Source organism: Cydia strobilella, chromosome 3, assembly GCF_947568885.1.
Source record: "Cydia strobilella chromosome 3, ilCydStro3.1, whole genome shotgun sequence".
In the NCBI taxonomy this organism is placed as follows: Eukaryota; Metazoa; Arthropoda; class Insecta; order Lepidoptera; family Tortricidae; genus Cydia; species Cydia strobilella.
Window position 1 is genome coordinate 8,416,525 of NC_086043.1, and position 22,329 is coordinate 8,438,853.

The 22,329-nt window shown below is 40.3% G+C and overlaps 1 protein-coding gene across 1 annotated transcript; it reads right to left on the minus strand.

Moving 5' to 3' along the window:
- Positions 1 to 1,206: 1,206 nt before the first annotated feature.
- LOC134755742 (death-inducer obliterator 1) lies at positions 1,207 to 22,292 on the minus strand. The gene is made up of 17 exons (XM_063692290.1): positions 21,917 to 22,292; positions 21,217 to 21,378; positions 19,116 to 20,949; positions 18,359 to 18,554; positions 17,096 to 17,341; positions 16,536 to 16,991; positions 15,399 to 15,734; positions 15,166 to 15,318; positions 14,958 to 15,082; positions 14,378 to 14,875; positions 13,987 to 14,273; positions 13,426 to 13,538; positions 12,325 to 12,533; positions 9,570 to 9,780; positions 5,980 to 6,214; positions 3,258 to 3,421; positions 1,207 to 2,925 (listed from the first exon to the last, which is right to left on the minus strand). Exons 1-17 carry the CDS (start codon positions 22,047 to 22,049, stop codon positions 2,716 to 2,718), a joined length of 5,568 nt encoding a protein of 1,855 aa, XP_063548360.1. The 5' UTR covers positions 22,050 to 22,292; the 3' UTR covers positions 1,207 to 2,715.
- Between the last annotated feature and the right edge of the window lie 37 nt (positions 22,293 to 22,329).

Genomic DNA, 22,329 nt, shown 5'->3' on the forward strand with positions numbered 1-22,329 from the left:
TTCTGGGCGCCAGCACCAATGCAAGACAATGACTACGCCCGAAAAGAGACAGTCCTTGACAAACTATATTATTTATTTCTGTGCCCTGACCTAACTATGCCAAATAAAATGCCAAACCTACTGCCGCTTGTCATTCTTTAATTCGAACCGTTATTCTTATTGTAGAGATGCGCGTTTGTTTTACGTACATATGATGGCAAGTCTAGGCAAGTTATGTTGTCGCTATGGACAAGGGTTAACCCTAACCCTAGCGTAGTTGGAATTAAGTCATTAGAATTTCAACCTTAGTATTTCGATTTAACCCTTAAATGCATGTTTTTTTTTTTGGTTATATTTTATTTTAGGTCAAATTATAATGACTTTCGTAAAATGTGATAATTGATGTCGAGCTGAATCATTAAAATGTAACTTGTATTTGGATTTTATAAAAAACCGGCCAAGTGCGAGTCGGACTCGCGCACGAAGGGTTCCGTACCATTACGAAAAAAAACAGCAAAAAAATCACGTTTGCTGTATGGGAGCCCCATTTAAATATTTATATTATTCTGTTTTTAGTATTTGTTGTTATAACGGCAACAGAAATACATCATCTGTGAAAATTTTAACTGTCTAGCTATCACGGTTCATGAGATACAGCCTGGTGACAGATAGACAGACGGTCTTCTGTCTTCTTAGTAATAGGGTCCCGTTTTTACCCTTTGGGTACGGAACCCTAAAAAAGAACGGGATTGGAGCAGCATGGAATACAGTTATTAAAGACTGACAGTAAATAACCAATTACGTTTGGATTAAATTCTGTTGTTTTTTGAATTTTGTGTGTGTTGTGTAATTAAATTTATACCTGGGTGACCAGGTTATTCTTAGGAAAAGCCTACTTTACTGTAAATAACTAATTAGTTATATAAATATTTAGTAAATAATTTACGGTAAAGTACGCTTTTCCTAAAGGGGCCCACTGACTATCAGTCCGCCGGACGATATCGGGCTGTCGGTTGTTCGGAACTGTCAAATTTTTGTTCTAACCGACAGTCCGATATCGTCCGGCGGACTGATAGTCAGTGGGCCCCTTTAGAATAACCTGGTCACCCAGGTATAAGTTTAAATACACACAAAGAAACAATAGAAATTAATCCAAATGTAACTTTTGTGAGGGACTGAGGGTAAGTAATATATGTGCCTATAAAATAAAACAATATTTCGAGTCTATAATGTGCCATATATGTTTAATTTTGTACACATCATTAAAAGATTTCATAACTATAGTTAGGTTTAAACTATTTACAGTCTGATGTTGATCACTGAAGTATAGATTGTGATAGACACTTAATATTATCGAATCAATACAAACATTGACCATTCTTATACAATCTATTGCACACATAGATTTTCAAAAAGATTGCATGCTAAGCATGCATGCATTTTCGTGTATTACATTTAAAGTAATAACTAGTACATTGAAGTAATAAAAAAGTAAGTCTAAATTAGTCTACAAAAGTAGAAATATACACATAACATATTCTCAACATAACCACTACACAGTAGATGGACTCTCGTCGCGACGCAGGCGGATAAAACCATAATCATTTATACTCTCTACAAGTACAGAATAAGTAAATTACGCTCTGCAATTATACACCGCTATTTATTTATAAATAATCTTGTACTACATCCTACTGTAAAACAATCAGCTGTATAACTACACCGATGGCAGAAGACAATGTTTCAACATATTTGGGCGTTTTCAAAAATAAATATTGAAAACCTGATTCTTTCAAATCTGGACATTCTTGGGCTCATTCTACTCAGAATCGACAGCATTCTTCACCCTGCCATTAAATCACGTCCATTCTATTACGTCACGTTTTAATGTGATTTTTTTATTTGTATGTGCGTGACAACAGTGTGCATGTACAATTTTCATACAAATTTTTGGGTAATTTTTTTATTATTAGGATTGAATATGCTAGTAATTTTGAGTTGAAAGAACCCAGAAACACCAGGATCTGAGAAAATCAGGTTTTCAATATTTATTTTAGAAAACGCCCGTTTATATAGTTAACTATAGATCATAGCTTTATCTCTTAAAGTTCATTAAAAACAGAGTAAATTTCTTCACCGTGAATTAACAATTTCAATCTCGAAATAAGTAAAATAACACTTGATTCACCGCTCAACATTGACCTAAATAAAATATACGCAAACACTTTCATAAAAAATACACATACCATTTCCAAATGATTCTCCATGTGTTCTTAAAAACACTATATTATCAGATTTTAGTCTAGGTCTAGATTGCCTCAAGATCGCAATGTCCTTTCACTAAAAATCGCACTTTCAATTATAACGGGTGCCACGTACTACTCGATTAATTAATGTAAGAAATCACATCGTACATAAAGGCTCGCAAACTTAATTTAGACTGTTCCAAGAACTTGCATGCAATATTCAATACATTGCTATATAACAACAGAGTATAATGAATTCAGTCGAACGACCAAATACCGCAACGTAACGAAAATCGCATGTAAGTTCTTGACTCGTCTCCATTTCACGCGGTATGGTCAGACTCGATAGACCAATTTGAGTAGTCACATTAAAAACTTAGCGTTCGAACCCGACCGGTCTCTGACACGCCAGGTGGAGCTTTTTGACGTGACGTACATACATATACATCTAAATAATCAGGGTTCCGGTAAGTTTAATCAGGTCCGGTGGCTAAGGCAGTTGCTGGGGCAGCCGCATGTCGACGTCGGCGGCGGCGGCGGGCTCGGAGCGCTGCTTGATGGTGGCGAGGATCTCCTGCAGGTTGGACGGCAGCGCGATGTCGGCCAGCGGCACCACCCCCGCACCCGCGCCCGCACCTGCACCCGCACCCGCATCCGCGTCCGGCGGCGTCATCGGCCGCGACGGCGAGTAAGCCTCGTCCTGGAGTACCGACACATTACTTATAATAATTAGTCTTTAAAAAAAAAAAAAATTACCAAGGGCCTAAAGATTTCAGTCCCAAAATGAAATGATAAATGCCAATAATATAATAATAACAACATAACTTGTGGACTGCGGTAAAATAAGTATCGAAGAATGTGGTTACAAACATGATAGAGCCATGGATATAAGACAGGTAATCACAGATGGCAACCGTTCATGAGTATGACACATAACAGTGGCCCATATTTCTCGAACGGTATTAAACTAATATTATTAGTGTGTCGTCATGGCAACCCGTAGAAGTCAAGTCCAATAGTGTGGATGTTTACCTCGCCGGCGGCGGAGGAGTCAGCCTGCGTCATCTTCCGTATCTGCTGCTTCTGCTCCTCGATCTGGCGGTTGAGCTCGTCCATCTTACAGCGCAGCGACGAGGGCGCGCTGCCGCTGCTGGTGGACGAGCCGGGGCTGTACGCCTCGTCGTCGTCTGCTGACGCTGAACAAAGCAAACATTCACGTTCAATCTATTGCAACAGAGGCAACTTATCCTTCATTTTCAAATTCGAAAAAAATCAAACGTAGCTGTGATTGATATACAACAAATTTTGTCAAAATATTTCCAATAATGTTAATATCCAGAGAGGAAAATGAGGACGTTTGTATGAAAATTTGATTTCGCGCGGGTCCTCCACTTTCGTCTTAAATAAATAAATAATGTGATTGGCAAAATTGAATGTTAACTGTCCTAACAACTGGCACATGAGGCACATCCCAAGAAGCCCAAAGCTGCATTATACAGGGTGGCTAAAAAATAAGTGCATTCCAGGGAGGTTATGGGATTATACTGAGCAACTTTTACTATGGGACCAACCACGAAATCGCGAAAAAAAATTTGGCTAGTCCATTTTCTATGGGAGGGTAAAAAAAAAATCGCGATTTCGTGTATGGTCCCATAGTAAAAGTTGCTCAGTATAATCCCAAAACCTCCCTGGCAACGGGAATGCACTTATTTTTCAAGCCACCCTGTATAATTCCACACTAGGTCCACATCGGTTGTTTAAGCACTTTTAACGACTTATTAGTGTTCACTGAGTGCAATAGCTGCATAGGAAATAACGAGACACAATATAATGCATTATTTTGTACAGCGATCCTATTTAGCGCTACAAAGACGCCACAGGTTCACTGTTATTCAGCCTTTAGTAACGTTGTACCCTATCAGCTGCAAAAGCGCATTTTATGGACACAAATTGCGCAGTTTTCTGAATAATGGTTCACAGATGTACCTTTAAAGAACCTGCATTTAAAGAGAGAACATACGGATCTCTACACAGACCATAACGCAAACAGGGTGAAGTTCATTAACAAAGATATAATGCTCTGTGCTGCTTAAACGTGCATTACTCAGCTGACAGCCAAGTGTGACCTTTTATGTAGTTACACAGCAGCGCACTGCTGTAAGTCTGTCTGTACACTCGTGTGTATTAATATCGCATTTAGCATTAAATGAAAGTTAAGACTGAGCACTTGTTTATGGGTAATTTTAAGTACTGAACGCGTATTATTGTAAAAATTTAGCTTTTCTCCTTTTGGCTTGTTTTGAACTGAATTAAATCAAAAATAAAAGAATATCTAAAACAGCTTACATGTAAAATTCGTAGGTAAAAAAAATCACTCGTATTTTCGCCTTTTTAATTTTTACCCTTTTTCACATGCGTCGTTTTCAAGCAAAAGGTACCACATTGTCGCTTGCCATAAGAACGTTCTTTAGGTTATTCGTATAAAGATACAAACAAATTTCGTCCATAACGTAAGCGACAAAGTTTACAAAGTGGTACCTTTTACTTATGATATTATGAGCGCGTGAAATTTTTGACCTATCCTATATGTAGGTATGGTATTTCACAGTAAAGTTACACTCCTGCTAAAATTTAAAACAATGGAAATAAATAACCCAAAGTTTTGCTTATCTGAAATTATTTATTTACAAAACGGCAACTTCATTTGCACGCACAATAAGACTTGCACTTCAATGCCTCTCTCGTACTGAGTAAAAATTAAAATCGCGTTTTTGCGTACCACCATTTCACTGATAATTTTTAATTTACTTTTAGCTTCTTTAAAGCTTTAAAGATGTCCACACTTATCCCAATTTTGCGGATGCATATATTAGCTATAATAGTACCACGTAGGAACATTGCCGGAATAACAAGGTACCTTGTTATTCCGGCAATGTTCCGCACTTGGAGCAGCTGTTACCTTTATTATTGCTAATATAATGCAATTATAAATCAATTGCACAGCATCGGGGACCGGACAACCCTTTCCTTTCTTTCAATGGGCGACACTTAAACACGGCTAACACATTGAAAGACTTTCCCTTTTGAACTGCAAGCCCATTCGTACCCTTACCTTTGACTAACCCTTACCGAAAAGCTAACCAAAATTAAGGCTAGCTCTTAATAAGGGTTACCTTATCTTTAAGCGCTTTTTATAAAGGTTTCCCTTTGCGTGAAAGAGACAGGATTAGTATATATCTACGGTAGTGTATGAAAAGGAAAGAAAATACGTGCCTAGTCAAAGAACGGCGCCGTCGCCGCCGACGATCGCTCGGATTTGAAGTAATGTGTGCTTTATGAACAAGGTAGACGACTTAAATTAACACGCTTATATGCTAAAAGGCCTTTATAAGGCTAACCCTTATAAGCAATATGCAAGCTGTTGGTGAGCGGATGATAAGGGTTTTGTAAGGGTATTTGGGCTACCGATTACTCAAATGTGGTAGCTTTATATAAGGGTTTTAAAAAGCAAAACAAAGGGTTTCGTCTGGCAAAGGGTATGGTGAGCTAAGCCTTATGCAATACCCTTATAAAACCCCGTTAAGGGATAGCGGGCCGGTCCCTGCACAGCATTTAGCAACGTAATTTGTGCCTAAATTAGAGTTATAGCAGCATATAGTGCTGATATACAGCGATTTTAAGCTGCTAATAGGTCCACGGTGTACTGTAAAATGCAGTTATACAGAACCTTTGTGCTACTTGGGATATTACTCACCTAGTGTGGCGGCTATCTTGTCCTTGACGGAGGTGGAGAGCTTGGGCGAGGTGTAGGCGGCGGGCGGCGGCAGCGCGCGGCGGCGCGGCGACGCGGGCGGCGTGTACGACGCGCCCCCCGCCCCCGGCCCCAGCACCGGCGGCGTGTACGACGCGCCCCCCACCCCCACCCCCGCCGCCGCCGCCGCCAGCACCGGCGGCGTGTACGACCGCTTGCGCGACGAGCGCCGCACTTGCTGCAAGCGAACATATTATTTGGTATATTGGTTATTTGTAACGTAAAACAGTTAACATCTAGCTTATTACTGTGTGCAGGATTCCAAAAAATCGGCATCCATAGTGTACGCCTTACGGTGACCGCTACGATGCCTGATGAAGCGGACTATGTTTGCCACCTTGTTCTATTTAAAAAATAGTCTGCCCGTACGCCTTATCCAAATACCAATGGCGTAGAACATTGACCATCACGGTCTATTTTTTTTAACTTCCCCAAATAAATCCTGTTACCAACGTCTGTCGATCCACTGATGAAGTAAATTTTGCGAAACCTGAGGGTAGGTAAATAATTTATTGAACAATTTCAACATACTTCCCAACAGACTAACCTATCATAAATTAATATTTAATTATGTACATGTGCAATGAACATAAAATAAAATGGTTAAACGAAAACGCATTTAACCAAATAAAATAACTACCTACTAAAAGTTATCGTTATAACTACCTACTATACTCGCCCTCAACCAAAATGACGACTAGGGCAATAAAACCCTTGAGCTCGCGTTATCAGTTTCCCATTGTATTGCACGGAGCGAGCGAGACCATTAGTGCAGGTAGTAAACACACATAAAGGAACGTCGATAAGTTGAGTGAGTGAATAGGTACATTTTCTTGTGCATGAATTCAATATTATTATAATAATAGTGGAAATACGGTGTAACATTATAATTAAAAACATGTGCATAATATTTCAAATAAATAATTTATACAATTTCTTTATTTAAGGTATAGAAGTGTAAAACTGAAGTATAAGAAGGTTAACTACGCTACTATTTAATAACTTATAATATTTACACAGACAAAAATCATTAAATAATTGGGCAATTACAGTGAAACTAAAATAAAATAGAATTACATCGACGTTTAAAACACTTCGAAATCGACACATTGCCATCACTACGACCGCCGAGCCCCCCTGCCTCGAGTTTTATGGCCTCAGTCGTCATTTTGGTTGAGGGCGAGTTGACGATCGGTCTACTAGGGACCTTCTGATTTATGCCACCCACCTATGGGGCGAGGCCATCGAGAGACATGGTGAGGCTATCGCCGTGTCCCTCGACATTTCCAAGGCCTTTGACAGAGTCTGGCACGACAGCCTAATTAGCAAGCTTTCCGCGTATGGGATCTCCTCTGGCCTGCGCTCCTGGATCACTGATTTCCTGAGGGACCGATCTATTCGAGTTGTCCTAGATGGATGCTCGTCTGATCTTTGGCTATTAATGCCGGGGTACCTCAGGGTTCAGTCCTCTCCGCGACCCTCTTTCTGCTGCACATCAACGATCTGCTCAAGCCCGGTATCTTTGGGTACGCGGATGACAGCACGGTTACGGAGAGATACCTTGGTGACGCGAGGGTCAGTGAAGCTGACTCCAAGATCCTCAGGGAGACCATGGTGGAGCGATTGAATCTGTCCTTGGATGCCGTGTCCGAATGGGGCTCGCCCACCCAAAAGTGGCCTCGGCCAACTTGGTTGGATTCAACGCCACTAAAACACAGGCGTGTCTTTTCACCGCAAAACGGAGCCAGTTCACCTTGGCTCCCACTTTCCGAAATGTGTCCCTTCCCGTGACCAACACTTTAGAGCTTCTTGGTCTAAGTTTAAAATCAAACTTAAACTTCGGGTCGACTATTGAGTCTAGGGCTAAAACTGCTGCCAAAAAACTTGGTGTCCTATTTAAGGTGAAGCGGTATTTCACGCCGAATCAGCTTCTCTCCCTATACCAAGCACAGGTGCGCTCGTGCATGGAATACTGCTCCCACCTATGGGACGGTTCTGCCAAATATCAGCTGGCGACCCTGGACTCAATAGAGCGCCGGGCTCATAGACTCTTTGGCGATGACCCATCTGTCAAGTCAAGGATACAGAGCCTTGAGCATCGCCGTCGAGTCGCTTGCCTATCGGTGTTCTATCGGATACATTTCGGGGAGTGCGCACAGGAACTGCACGACCTGATCCCACCTTCCCCTTTCCATCATCGGACATCCAGGCGCGGGGAGCGAATGCATCCGTTCGTGGTCCACATTCCATTCGTTCGGACGAAACGTTTTGCCTCCCCCTTTTTGGTACGGACGGCTAAGGAATGGAATGCGCTACCGCCATCTGTATTCCCTGATCAATATGACCTCGGTCTCTTTAAAACAAGAGTGAATAGGCTGTTACTGAACCGGTGAGCTCCATCTTAGGCCCTGCCTCACTTTCCATCAGGTGTGACTAGGGCCAATCGCCGATCAGTTTATAATTTAAAAAAAAAAGGTAGGTACCACTGATCTAATGTTTGGAGGATGCTAATCTTTTGGAAATTATAACAGAAAGGATATAATTACGATCATACATTATAGTTAGGGGCGAATTCTTTGGAGTCTGGTTGATTGATCAATGTTTAAAAATAATAGTTTCAACAAGCTTAAAATTTTCCTATAGCCTCGTTGGTCACACCAAACAAGCGTTAAAGAGCTTATTACACTATCCTAATTTAGTGACTAACAAGAGGGACGACGCTATACGTGAAAAACGATAGGATGTATCTCTTATCGCGTCTCACGTATAGCGGCGTCCCTCTTGTTAGTCACTAAATTTAGCAGTGTAATAAGCCCTTAAAGAAAGCTGACTGATAGTAGATACCTACGCCCAGTTACAAAATCGTTTATTATTACTTATTAGCAAGTCCATGTCATCAAAACATGTTTTCTCAATTTTTTGTTTCTCCAAATTGAGGAATCGTTTGTCCAGGCAATACACATAAGTAAGCTAATACTATTCCCAGTAGGAATAATTCCCATTTGTTTCCAGTAGGTTTTTTTTTCCATTAGTTTCTGCCTTCTGCTACTTGGTCATGAACAAATGTGAATATTCCCTGTGATGTGACTGTGATGTATCGCAGAGCATTATTAATATTGCATGCCATTTAGTACCTATCCATAATGCTGACTTAATTAATGGAGATCGTTCGCAGAGAACGTTCTTGTAAACGGGACACTAGATAAATAAATAGGGATATATAAAGCAATGAAACCACTAGAGAACATCTCACTTATATTTGTCATCAAACTCACACAAATTCACATGCATTTGAGCTTAAAATAAATCTAGCTAGCTTTATCATGATTTAAAAAAAACGTATTATTTACAAATTTAACCTAATATTTTAAAACATTTATCACATTTGGGAAAACAGACACAAAATACAAATAAATAAATAGGGTCATATAAAGCAATGAAACCACTCGGCAATATCTCATTTATATTGATCGTCAATGTATTAACATGTTTTAGTTAACTGTCGGTGTTCTATTCTATATGGTGTGACGTACCTTGGCGGGCAGCGGTGCCGATGGCGGGTGTGCGGCCGGGCGCTTCTTGCGCTGGCGGATGACGATGGCGACCAGCAGGTGCGTGCGCGCCTCGCCCAGCCCCGGCCCCTCCAGCGGCAGCAGCACGGCCGGCAGCGCCGTGTGCGCCGGCAGCGGCACGATGTAGAAGTCCTTCACCAGCGTCGTGTTCAGCACGCGCACCACGCCCAGCCTGCAACCACACCACACACCACACCCGTGTCAATCCTCTACACTCAAACGTACTTCCGGCCCGCATTGTATGTTTCAAACTACGTTCATACAGATGTACTGAATAATTCTGTCACATCGTATTTTTACGGAAACGTACGAACGTTTCATGCTATTTCAGTCAGTCTTAGTACAAAAAGTACTGAGGTCGACTAAAGTAGCATGAGAAATACGATGGGAAAGGAAAGGATTATTCACTACTACAGATGTAGTGCATAACAGGGATCAGATACCGGTTTTTTTTGTATGGGAACGAAAACGGTATTTTTTTGTTCTTTGTTATTTTTTTCATTTCTAATCAAACAATACGAAGTCGTTACCTAAAAACACAACTGAGTCCTACATTTAGAGTATAAAATAATTCGAAATATATGGTTATTTCGAAGTTTTTGCAAAAAACCGGTTCCGATCCCGGTGCATAATTATTTTCCATCGTATTTTCACAGAAACGTACGAACGTGTCTTGCTATTTCAGTCAGTCTCGGTACAAAAAATACTGAGGTTGACTGAAGTAGCATGACATGAACGTTTCCGAAAAAATGCGATGGAAAACAACTATGTACGTACTACATCTGTACTACTATTTCTTTCGCTTCGACGTAGTTTTACATTTGATATTCACGCAATCGGGTCAATTTCACTATGTGTATTTTTTAGTCCACGTTAAAGATATGATTATATTTTTTACCTTATCAGAAAGGAGTAAGGTGCAAAAGTGTAATAGTTATTTTCACCGCACCAGCTGGTAGGCTCTTGATTGTTCAAAAACTAAAACGGATTATCATTAATTAATGTAATGACCTAACAAGTTCTATAATATAATGAAAAAGCACGCGTGTTTATATATTATGAGCCTAAAATCGATTCAATAAATTGCATGTTACGAGGAAGTGTGTTGAAAATAACTATTAATTAGAAATTAGTTAGAAAATAAATAACTAATAAGATAATGTTTTTGTGCAATACTTGAAATTTAGCTCCGACAAATAAGTCTAAACCGTAAAATTATTTACAGTAGATATGGGGCTACATTACCGCAATAGTGCGATAATTAGCACATTACGCAACTATGTCGAAAATTTAAAGGGCCATATGCACTGTAAAACGTTGTTTCAGAGGCATGCCTCTGAAACGTGGTGTCTCTACCGAAAACACATTCGTGCATTGGATAGGTTTCACCTTAAATGCCTGCGTGACATTATGAACATCTCTTGGTCAGATCGTGTCAGGAACACCCGAGGTTCTACGTCGTGCTAATGTCAGCGGCATTTAAGCCTATCTAATGCGGCGACAGCTGCGATGGTGTGGTCATGTCTCCCGTATGTCTAATGGCAGAGTTGCTAAGCGCATCTTCTACTCAGAGTTGCAAAGTGGGGAGCGGAAACAGGGCGGCCAACTTCTGCGCTACAAAGATGTGCTGAAGCGACACATGCGGAGATGTGACATTGAACCATCGCACTGGGAGACTTCGGCACAAGATCGGCCGAAGTGGAGGCATACAGTAAGTACAAAAGTGCAAGCCTTTGAAGAACCGAGGAGAGTCGAACTCGACGCGAAGCGTGACCAGTTAAAGGCCCGACCACCTGCGATCATAAACTATAATATTGTCGGAGGGGCGCTGACCTGCGGTGAGTGTGGTCGTACATTTACTGCGAAAATAAGCTACGTCAGCCACCTGAGCTCACGATCGTCGCTCTCACTAACCAGAAAAACCCAGTCGCCGAGGCCGAAACCGGCCTGGACAGGATGATGATGATGATGAAAACGTTGTACGATACACGTGCGAATAGGTAATTCGCAACTCGTGTCGATTTAAAACACTCCCTTCTGTCGTGTTGTAATTTATCGCCACTCGTTTCGGATTTCCTATTTTTCGCACTTGTATCATAATGTACTAATTTCAACATTTTTGCTCGTAACATGTAAGTTTTTGAACCGCTTTTAGGCTCATAATCCTAGATATTAAACACGCGTGTTTTTTTATTATATTATAGATCTTGTTAGGTAATTAATGATAATCCGACTGACTTAAGAAAGTAACTGATTGCTAATATGTATGGAAACGGAGCCTTCTTAAAGTTGAGTAGATTTTACCACGTGGACTGGCAGGCGCAGGCGCCGGCGCCCCGCCTCTCGCCTGCCGCGGCCCGGCCGGCCCGCCCGCGGCAGGCGAGAGGCGCGGCAGGCAGTATAACAGTTTTTGGTATTTACTCTTTTAATGAAAGTTTCCTTTTTTTCCTCGTAAGTGTGTTGAAAAACGTCGTATGAAACGCGTGTGCATTGGTCATTACACACATCGGCTTTCTTATTGTGCGCTCGCCTACAGCTCGCGCGCACAATATCGCCTCGTGGGTAATGACCAACGTACCACACTTGTATCACAATGTACCATTAATTTAGCCCCGTGTCACGCAAGAGCCATAATTATGTGATTTAAAAAATACACCGAGTAAAATCGACAGATGCGGTTTTATAGTGGATGAAGGTGAGGGAAATAAAGACACACCTATTCCTACTACTGAGATAGCTGTAAAGAGCTATATACTGCATTTTTTCTTCGTCGTTCGCAGCCTGCAGCTTTAATATGATTATGTCTTTATTGCTAGCTCTCTTCATCTTGCTGATGTAGTCCCACACCGTGTCGGGGTTTATCCTGCCCACGATATCCAATTCCGTGCTGAGATCATCCTCTATATCCGCCGCTGTTCCGGATACCTATGAACAAACAAATTGTAAACATTTTAAACGTGGCAGCATTTTCACTTACTAATGTTTGTATTCCTAACATTGCCGTTATATAGACCTTGACACATAGTGCAATAAATAGTAACAAGATTATACCAAATTCAATTCAGTACGACTAGAGAAGAAAATGTGTTCTTCTTCACAAAATTTAAGCCTCAACCACATTCATATCATATCGTCATATCATATCGTTTATTTTCATAATAGGATTTTACAATCTCTTTATGACGTCAAACAATTGTATTTACTTAAAAATTAAATATTAAATAACATTATCTATGTTACACTATGCACATACTTATTAACTCCAAGGGTTAACGTCTTCTAAATAGTCTGATATTTTATAATATCCATATTTGCAGAACTTTCGTTTAATGACCGATTTAAATTAATTTAATGGCAAACTTTGAATATCAAAAGGAATTTTGTTGTAAAAACGAACACATTGGCCAATGAAAGATTTACTTATCCTCTGAAGTCTAGTTGTAGTAGGTACAAGTTTCTCTTTGTTTCTTGTATTTCTGTTGTGTATGTCGCAATATTTCTTAAACATGTGTTTATTTTTCTGCACATATAATAGATTTTCATAAATGTATTGCGACGCAAATGTCAAAATGTCTAATTCTCCAAATTTGTCTCTTAAGGAGACCCTACATCCCAAATTATAAATAGCTCTAATCGCCCGTTTTTGCAATATAAAGATACAATTAGCATCTGCAGCGTGCCCCCATAAAAGGATGCCGTATGACATTGATAGACGAATCACTTCCGAGTGCCCAACCAGCCCATTGTATGTCTCTTTTGCATTATTTTTACAAGATACTGTGAGTAGGTACAACGTTGTAATCTAAACGTAACATACCTCGTGTGCGGCGACGTAGAAACGCGCCACGTCCACCATGTTGATGCAGCCGTTCCACACCGGCGCCGACGAGTGCTCCACAGTGCTGCTGGGCTCCTGGTCGCTCTCCGCCTCTGTAACCGGCACTGATGGCTTAATACGAGAGCGTGCCGCCTATTCAAATATCTTCGATTTCCATGACATATGCGACTGGATGATACTAATTACCACTTTAACAACGGTTTATTTACCCTCAGATTGGTTTCAATAACATTTTTGAAAAGAAATATAATTATGTGTAACAACTTTTTTGTAAATCTCGTTGCCATGGTCACGTCGCCTGGGTCACATAACTTATAAATAAAAGCCATTATATGGTATTTCATCGCATTAAACAGGCAATCCTTTGTAACTTAAAAACCATTTCTTTGTAGGCCATCTGCTAAAAAATCTAGCAAGAAGTAAATGTTACAGCATTTTTACGAACAATCGTAATTGTTACCCCCTGGCTCACGGTACAGAACAAAGCAGCAAAAAATAAGTTGAACGACCCACAAACAAACAAGATATTTGTTATATTACCTGCAACTTTCTCCAGTTTTTCAGAACTAGGCTTTGGTGAGGCGAAAGTGGTACCGGGCAATAAACTAGCATCCACCGTGAAAGTTTTCGTCGGATCGTAATCCGTGTTGCCGTATTCTCCGATCTCATTCTTGTTATAGCTATCTTCATACACATCGTCCCGCGATTTCCTGAGGTCCTCTTCGGAAAACGCGGAAGTGATCATGGGTTCGTGCGGGTCATATTCGGGGTGCGCTTCCTTCAGCATCGCAGACTTTGGCCTCTCCAATGAATCGGAATCTGTAGATCTACAGGAAAGTAAACGATGTTAGTTTTGTAGTCTAAACTAGAAATCAAAAAACATCGTCAAAGTTAATCAATATAATAAACGCTACAGCAAAATAATACTTACTCATTTTTGGTGTTAGTGTAAACCACTTCTTGAGATCTAGAGCGATGTTTGGCCTTGTCGTCGGTGCTGGCGGTGCGCTCGGGCCGCGAGCCGTGCCGGCGCCGCGCGGGCTCCCTGGACCTGGAGCGGCGCGAGCGGCGGCGCGAGCGCGACAGTTCCCGCCGAGGGGAGACCGACCTGGAATGTTCACGAGACTTCGACCGCTTTTTCGGTTTAGTTCTCGACCGCGATCTTCGCCTACTGCGCTCGGTGTCTTTCTCTTTCGGAGAGTCTCTCGTCGACCTATCTTTAGATGCAGCTCTCGTCCTCTTTTCCGATCTTCGAGTATGTCTTTCATCTTTATCTTTCCCGTCCGACTTTCTTCTTGACGATCGTGATTTTCTGCTTCCGGAGTCTCGTTTTGATTCTCGACTACTTTTTTTGGAATGGGAAGAATCTTTTGCGCTTTTCTTACTACTATGCTTTTTATTAGAATTGGGTTTCACCGGACTTTCGGTGCTGAAACGGAAGGAAGACTTATTAATATTCCGTACATCAAAATAGGCACAGAGTGTGTGTGGCAATTTGTAACGAAACTTACGTTTCAGAGGAGTTGTCTTTTGAAGGTTCCTCAGTAGCTGTGGAGTCATTCAGAGCAGAGACCAAATCTTCTACTGGCACGTTCCGGTCCAACTCGGTGGAAACAGATTCTTTTGTCTCCATTACCTAGAATATAGAAAAAAGTTATACAACTTTTATTTACCAAATCGACAATAATAAAGTAAGTAGGTATGTAATAAGTATGTTACCTCTTCACCCTTATGTGTCTTAAGAACATATGTTTTACTGGCAGCTAATAGATCCAGTTCAGATTTCTTTATTAACTCCAACTGATATTTAGCTTCCTTGTCTCTCCATTGTGCTAACTCCTGACTAGCTAATTCCTCTGGCGACAATCGTACCTAAAACACGGAGGGATTACAACATAAATACTAATTAATTTACATCGTCATGTAAATAATGTTAATAAAAGAATACATACCAATTGTTTAGGTGTTATAGTTTTATCACAGATTTTCTGCCAAAGCGAAAGATTTTTCCGGTCTTTGATGTTGAACATTAGCGACCTGTACTTCGCCTTATACTTCATGCCGACGTCCCGGAACAACTCGTGCAGTTCGATCTCTGTGTCGTACGCGAACTGTTTTATCTCGTCTTCACTGAACTTGGGCCCGGTGTTCTCCGCCATGCGGACAGTCATCTGCTCTTGCAAGGCTTTCCTCACGTTGTCCCGGATGGGCTCCGCGGACTTCATTTTGTTTCTAGTGTCGGGCGGCGTGTCCTTTTTGCGCGCTGCGGCCGGCGAGACCGATGGTGTCTGTAACGTAATATTACGGGCATGTCGAGTTATAATCAACGTGCAAACACGATCAAGGTTATTGCCGTTACGTATAAGGCATGAAACAATATCTTCCGTACACACATAAAATGTTTTACGAGCGCAAGTTTTTACTTTATCAGATTGAATACTAATTTAAACCTTTGACGGCAAAGGAAACTTAGTTCTCTTGATTTGTCAAGCATTTATTTACAGCGATGTGATATTATAACGTGTAGTAGTAATCACTTTATTGTACCAAAGATAACGAAAGGAAGAACGAGAACGAGAAGATAACTCCGTAATAGATGGATACAATCTAAGGAAAAAACGTGCCTCGAAAATCAAGAAAATTTGATTCTCGATCAGATGACGCCACTACCTTTGGCCTACTCTCGTATAGATGGCGTTGACGGTTTCGTTTGTTATTTAACAATTTTAACGCATAACAGTAAAAGAACATGGATCAAAATCATATAAAAATAATAATATAATAAATGCAAATAAAAAAAATCATTTATCCGTATATCAATACATTTTTGATATTTTTATTTTTAGTTTTAATCGTGTGTCGATAGATGGCAGTGAATTTACTGTGGTTACAAAATTTACTATGACAGTACCGCTCTATCCTATTATATACTCTTTGATTGTACACAACACAGGTTTACAAAAATAAATTACAGTAATGGAAGTGCAAAGGCGAACTTATCCCTATAAGTAATCTTCCAGCTAACCTTCGAGTAGATGACGCAATACAAAGGCAGTCAAAAAGTTAACTAATGTTATAAGAAATCTAACCTTAGTTGCTTTTTCGCTGGCTGACCGATTAGCGGTGCGAACGAGTTTTCTGGGTTCTGCCATAGTCCTTAGGCCAGAAGTACTGGGTCTTGGAGTGTCAGGGAATTGCGGCTGCTGTGATTTCGGCGTCACAGGAGTTTTCGGTGACGTCAGAGTTTTCGGCTCATCTCTTGAGTACATTAGTTTAGGAGAAATCTCTTTGAGTTCTTTAGGAGTTTGCAGCCCTGGTTTTTTAGGAATTCGTTCAAAATTAAGTGTTGTTTGTATTTTGCCTGGTTCCTTTGTTGCTGGTGGTGCTGCTTTCTTCTTCATTACATTCGGTTTAATAGCACTGAGAGTTCCAGGCCGCACGACTTCAAAAGTAGGATTCTTTTGTAGCCAAACTTTCAAGTTCTCAGGTGTGGGAGCATTCGGTCCAGCAAGTACTCTGCCGGACTTTCTTTCATACACAATTACCTGAAATTATCAAAATAGAAAATAAAAATAGCTTTCCTTGTACTTACAGTTATTAAATAATTCAAATTGCAGGATAGTATTATAGTATGAATAACTATGCTTACTCTGGAATCTGATTTTGTCTTATCATGATCTCTTTCTCCATCTGGTTTCCCTGGTGTTGGATTTCCCAACGAGTCTTGGGCGTGCTTCAGAATACACGCGTCGCTGCAGTAAATGCTGCTGGCACGAGCAGGCTTCTTGCAAACAATGCAACTCGTCTTTGACGATACGGCTTTGCTCGCAGGTGGCGACACCAGAAGAGGTGGTGATTGATCAATATCAACTTCTTGCTTCTTTTGAATTGTCATCTAAAATATCACAAAAGTCAAGAGTCAGTATGTCGTGATTCATGATGAGGACAAAAACATACATGTTAACAAGTATATTTATGAGTGCTAATCTGTCATAACTTTTAAAGACATTAAGCTTATGATCTTGTGCTACACTTCACATTTTATAAAAATTATTAGCTTCCGCCCGGTTCAGCGGTTTAAGCGTGAAGAGGTAACAGACAGACACACTTTCGCATTTAATTTAATATTTCGCATATAATTTAATATAATATTATAGTACGGATAGTGGTGAATCAACTTTTATTCTCAAAATACTCCTGCATTTTTGTTGTTTTGAAAATTTTGATAGGATATTCTCCTAAGCTAATAATAGCTCCTAAGCTATTAATATTATTCCTAGTAATATTGAACAGCATCATTTCTTAAAAACCGGCCAAGTGCGAGTCGGACTCGCGCACCGAGGGTTCCGTACATTACATAATTTTAACAATGTATTTTTTATGTGAAACGTGAGTGAAAGGTAAATTGCGGTTTTCGATTTATGGCGTATTAAAAAAAAACTACTTACTAGATCTCGTTCAAACCAATTTCCGGTGGAAGTTTGCATGGTAATGTACATCATATATTTTTTTCAGTTTTATCACTCTTATTTTATGAGTTACAGGGGGGGGGGGACATATTTTACCACTTTGGAAGTGTCTCTCGCGCAAACTATTCAGTTTAGAAAAAAATGATATTAGAAACCCCAATATCATTTTTGAAGACCTATCCATAGATACACGTATGGGTTTGATGAAAAAAAAAATTTCGAGTTTCAGTTCCAAGTATGGACACGGACGGTATACATACAGACGGACAGACAGACATGACGAATCTATAAGGGTTCCGTTTTTTGCCATTTGGCTACGGAACCCTAAAAACATACTTTTTTAAAGAACTGTATCAATGTTGTATCCTGGCTTATAAAACATAATATGAAGATCAGAAAAACTTGATAAACCTAAGGCTAAATTTACTTGACTTTATACTCACTTTATTTGTGATAGTTTTAGGAGTAGGTTTAGTCTTTTTCACGCAGTTGGGACATCGCCATTCGATGCCGTCCTCCTCCATCTGCTGGCCCATCGCTTTGGTAATGTTAACACATTTGCCGTGAAACCAGTCCTCGCAGCTGTCGCAACATATCATGAAGCGATTGTTGTGGGGCTGTTTACATATACACCACAATCTAAAAAAAGCACAATTTAAGTAATCACGTAATGAATTCGACTTTAATGGATCAATATTATTTCCGGCCCTATTCATATCGTGAAATTTATCAAAAATGTTTCGATAAAGGATATCCCAAACAGGTGTACTTGACATAATTCCCATGTAAGATTAAAAAAAAACGTTGTCATTTATTTATAAACGACAAAGAGGTTTATGTATCAATCAGGAGGTTTTATGTAATTACAATCTTGTAAGACTTTCAGATTGTAATGGCATAAAACCTCCTTCAAATGATAAGTAAATCAAATAACAATCGAATGATAACGTTCAATTAACAATAGGTGGTTAAACAATATTTTACAATTTATCATTGTGATTAAGGGATAAATTAAAAACAAAATTGATGAGATGTTTCAATTTGCTACTGTCACCTTTAGGGAACATTCGTTGCAGGTAATTTTGCAGAACTTTGCGGGATACGAGAACATAATTGGACTTTTATGAATGATAGCAGGTTTTTATAATGTTATAAAACTTTATGAATAAGGCCTTACGGTTTATACAATCTTTTATATACCTATAAGGATCATCTTCCGAGTTCCAGCTCTCCTGAGATTCTGTAAACATTTTGTCAGGAACAACGGGCGGAGCAGGCACTGCCGGTTCAGGTTTGTTAGATGGCAGCTTCTTGTTGACGTAGGCCTTGGAGGTGTGGTGGCGCGGCGGCTCGGGGGCGGCCAGGGGGGCGGCCAGGGGGGCGGCCACGGGAGCGGCGAGGGGCGTGGCGAGCGGCGGGGGCGGGGGCGCCGGCTCTGCAGCGGGGGCGCCGGTGCTCTCCTGGCTCGTCATTTGACTCTTCCGTTTCGATGACCTTGTGGCGGGCGCCTCTATCGGCGGCAATGTGATAACGCGACCGTCGCGTCTCACTATCTCAATTGGGTTCTTTTGCGGCGGCAGGGTTTTCACCGCTTTTGGTGGTGTTTGCTGGTATAGAAGACTCCTCGATGCGGGCATCTGGGGCGTGGAAGGTTGGACGGCCGGCGCCGTCGCTACGGTGGTGGCCGGGACCGTGTCCACTTTGCCGAGAACCTGTTTGTCCAGGACCTCCTGGAGGTTCTCCGAACTCTCCACCAGCTGGGCCACATGCATCAGGAAGTCCTCGCTCAAACCTTCCTCCTCGGACGGCAGGGCCCCCAGTAGGTCTAGAGTGGGAGATAGTGGGCCAGCTAAACTTGGACTGTTCATAGTATGAATTGTTGAAATAGTAGGCTGAGTTTTGTTTAAAGTTGTAACGGGAGTGTCTTGGAATATCTGCGCTAGACTGGCATCATCAATTTGAGGAATGAGATCGTAGCCTTTAGATACTTTATCAGAAGGATTGTTTGCCTTCTGTTTGGAGTATGTTTTCTGTGGAACAACACTTTTGGTTTTATCTGTGACTCCAAGAGGCTTGACCACATCTGATGGCTTTTCTTCTCCTTCCTGTAGTTTAGCAGGGTCCAGTTTTTTGATGCCGACAACTTGTTCCTTCTCACCTATAGTAGGTGGTTTATTTTCAGTTGAAACCCTCCTAATCACATCAGGTGTGGAGAACAGTGACGTCATGTCAGTTAGTAAGGCAGAAACGTGTGCAGGTGTTTTCTTTTCCTTTTTGATTGGTTTCAAAGATGGTTTTACTACAACTCTGCTGAGTTCATGGCCACTGAGGTTGAGTTTTGGTACAGTAACAGGAATCACCTTCTGTAATACATTATCTGAAGAAACTTGCTTCTTTTCTGGTAAATTTTTAATGATGATTTTTTCTTTAATTTCTCGTCTAACAAGACTTTTGTTAGACTTCAATCTGGCGGCCACTTTAGGGTTAACTTTGACTTTAGCGGCTTGGGCACTCTTTAGAATTCGAGGTTTTAATTTTGTTTTACGCAACTTGGGAGGTCCTGACCTGTCTTTTGTGTCTTTATAGTCTGAATCAGAGTCTCTGTCAGAAATTGCACCAGCAGAAGAGCTTGCAGATGATGACTCATTTTCTTCCTCACTTTTAGGTTGACTAGATGTACTTTTTTCTGGTTCAGGGGCATATTTTGATTTAGTCAAGACTGGCAATGGTTTTGTTAATACATCATTTCCTTTCAAGATAATACCCTCCTGAGGATTTATAGCAATTTTTCGGCCTTTGGGTATGATTTGTTGTTCCAATATTGTGATTTTCTTTGCACTCGGGACTGGTTTTGGAGGTGGAGTGTGTGTGATCTCAATAACGGGATCATCATAGCCAGCAAAGCTGTCAGTTCTCTGTGGAAGAGACTGACTCGGAGATGTTAGATGTGTGTAACAATGATCATTGTGAAACCCGATCAGACTATTCTCTCTTGTTTCAATTCTTAATGATTGCAACATTTCAGCTCCACTATCTGTAAGTAGCAAAGGATTTAAATTGGTGCAGTAAATAAATAAAAAAACAAATATGAGTACATCAAAATAAGGGCAGCAAATATAGAATATGTATAAAAAAAACAATATTGCTTGGGCATTGTCCCAATAATATTACAAAGTATGTGTATGGAAACCCTAGCTTAGAGGACCTCCATTAGCTCTATAAATTTTAAGCTTCACAGAGAAGAGCGCAAAGAAATAGGGGTAAAGAAAGACATACATTTGTGAATTTATTAAGTACTTACCATACTTTATGATGCTATTAGGATCGTCATAATAACTGTCAACTGAAAGTGTTACGTGTGGGATTTTGTCATCCTCTCCCTCAGAGTCCGTGGCATCATCAGGCTTGCCTTCATGTCCTACTCGAACTACACTTATTCCAGCAGCCTGGGATCCATCCGTTCCTTAAAATATATGCAGAATTAAATTAAAACGTGTTAAAATTGAGCAATAATGCATGCTTTCAATTCAATATATTTTGTAAACAATAAAATATACGGTAGGAAAAAATTGGCGCCAAAACTGCGTAGAGTAAATAAAGTATAAATATTGGCTATTTACGATGTAAAATCGTAGTTAGAGAGATAAAAACAGAGGGAAATAAGAGGCAAACTTAATAACAGTAGTCATATCTCGAAAAAACCGCATATAGTCTTTAAAAATCTTTTTACTTTTAACATAGTAATTCAAGAGGGATTATATGAGGAATTCCGATAAGAAATAGATTTGTATGGCTGTAAAACATTAAAACCTGATAAAGTAAAACAGAAGCATACAAATATAAAACAATACCTAAATGTTTTAAAAATTCGTTGGGTAAACTAGAATTGAGAAGCGACACGGCGAGCGTCGCTTGGGTGTACTGTCGGTTAACGAGTATGGCCCGAAAAAGGCGCCCTTTTAAACGAATAATGTACAAAAGCACACTAATTAAACACGTACCCATTAAAGTTCCAAGTAAGTTTTGATCCACAGAAAGAGATCCATCCTTGTTTACAATAACAACAACAGAGCTATCAGCCTTCGTGGAAGGCCCATTAAGGTCCGTGTAGTTCGTTATCACTGTATTCGACATTTTTCATTGTAATCAATGCAACTGCCTTATGCAAGTCCTCTATTTTTAAACCATTGTAGAAATACACATGCACAGCTTCTATAAATGACGCATTCGAGCAAGCAACGCGCTTGACGCCATTTTGAAATCAATCCACACCAAGGGTCGCGAGTCACAAAGCTTTTGCACGTTTAATTGTCCTCACTATGCATGAAATTGCATTTCAGCTGTAAATTTAAAAAAATTAGAAATTTTAGAAGCCCAAATGTACTGTCATTACGTATGTAATAAGAAAAACAAA

Coding starts and splice junctions, on each gene's coding strand:
- LOC134755742 (XM_063692290.1), bottom strand. CDS start 22,049: ATGTCGAATACAGTGATAACGAACTACACGGACCTTAATGGGCCTTCC. Junction 3,422..5,979: donor CAAGATAGCCGCCACACTAG/GTGAGTAATATC, acceptor TGCTTTGTTCAG/CGTCAGCAGACGACGACGAG. Junction 2,926..3,257: donor ACTCCTCCGCCGCCGGCGAG/GTAAACATCCAC, acceptor TCGGTACTCCAG/GACGAGGCTTACTCGCCGTC.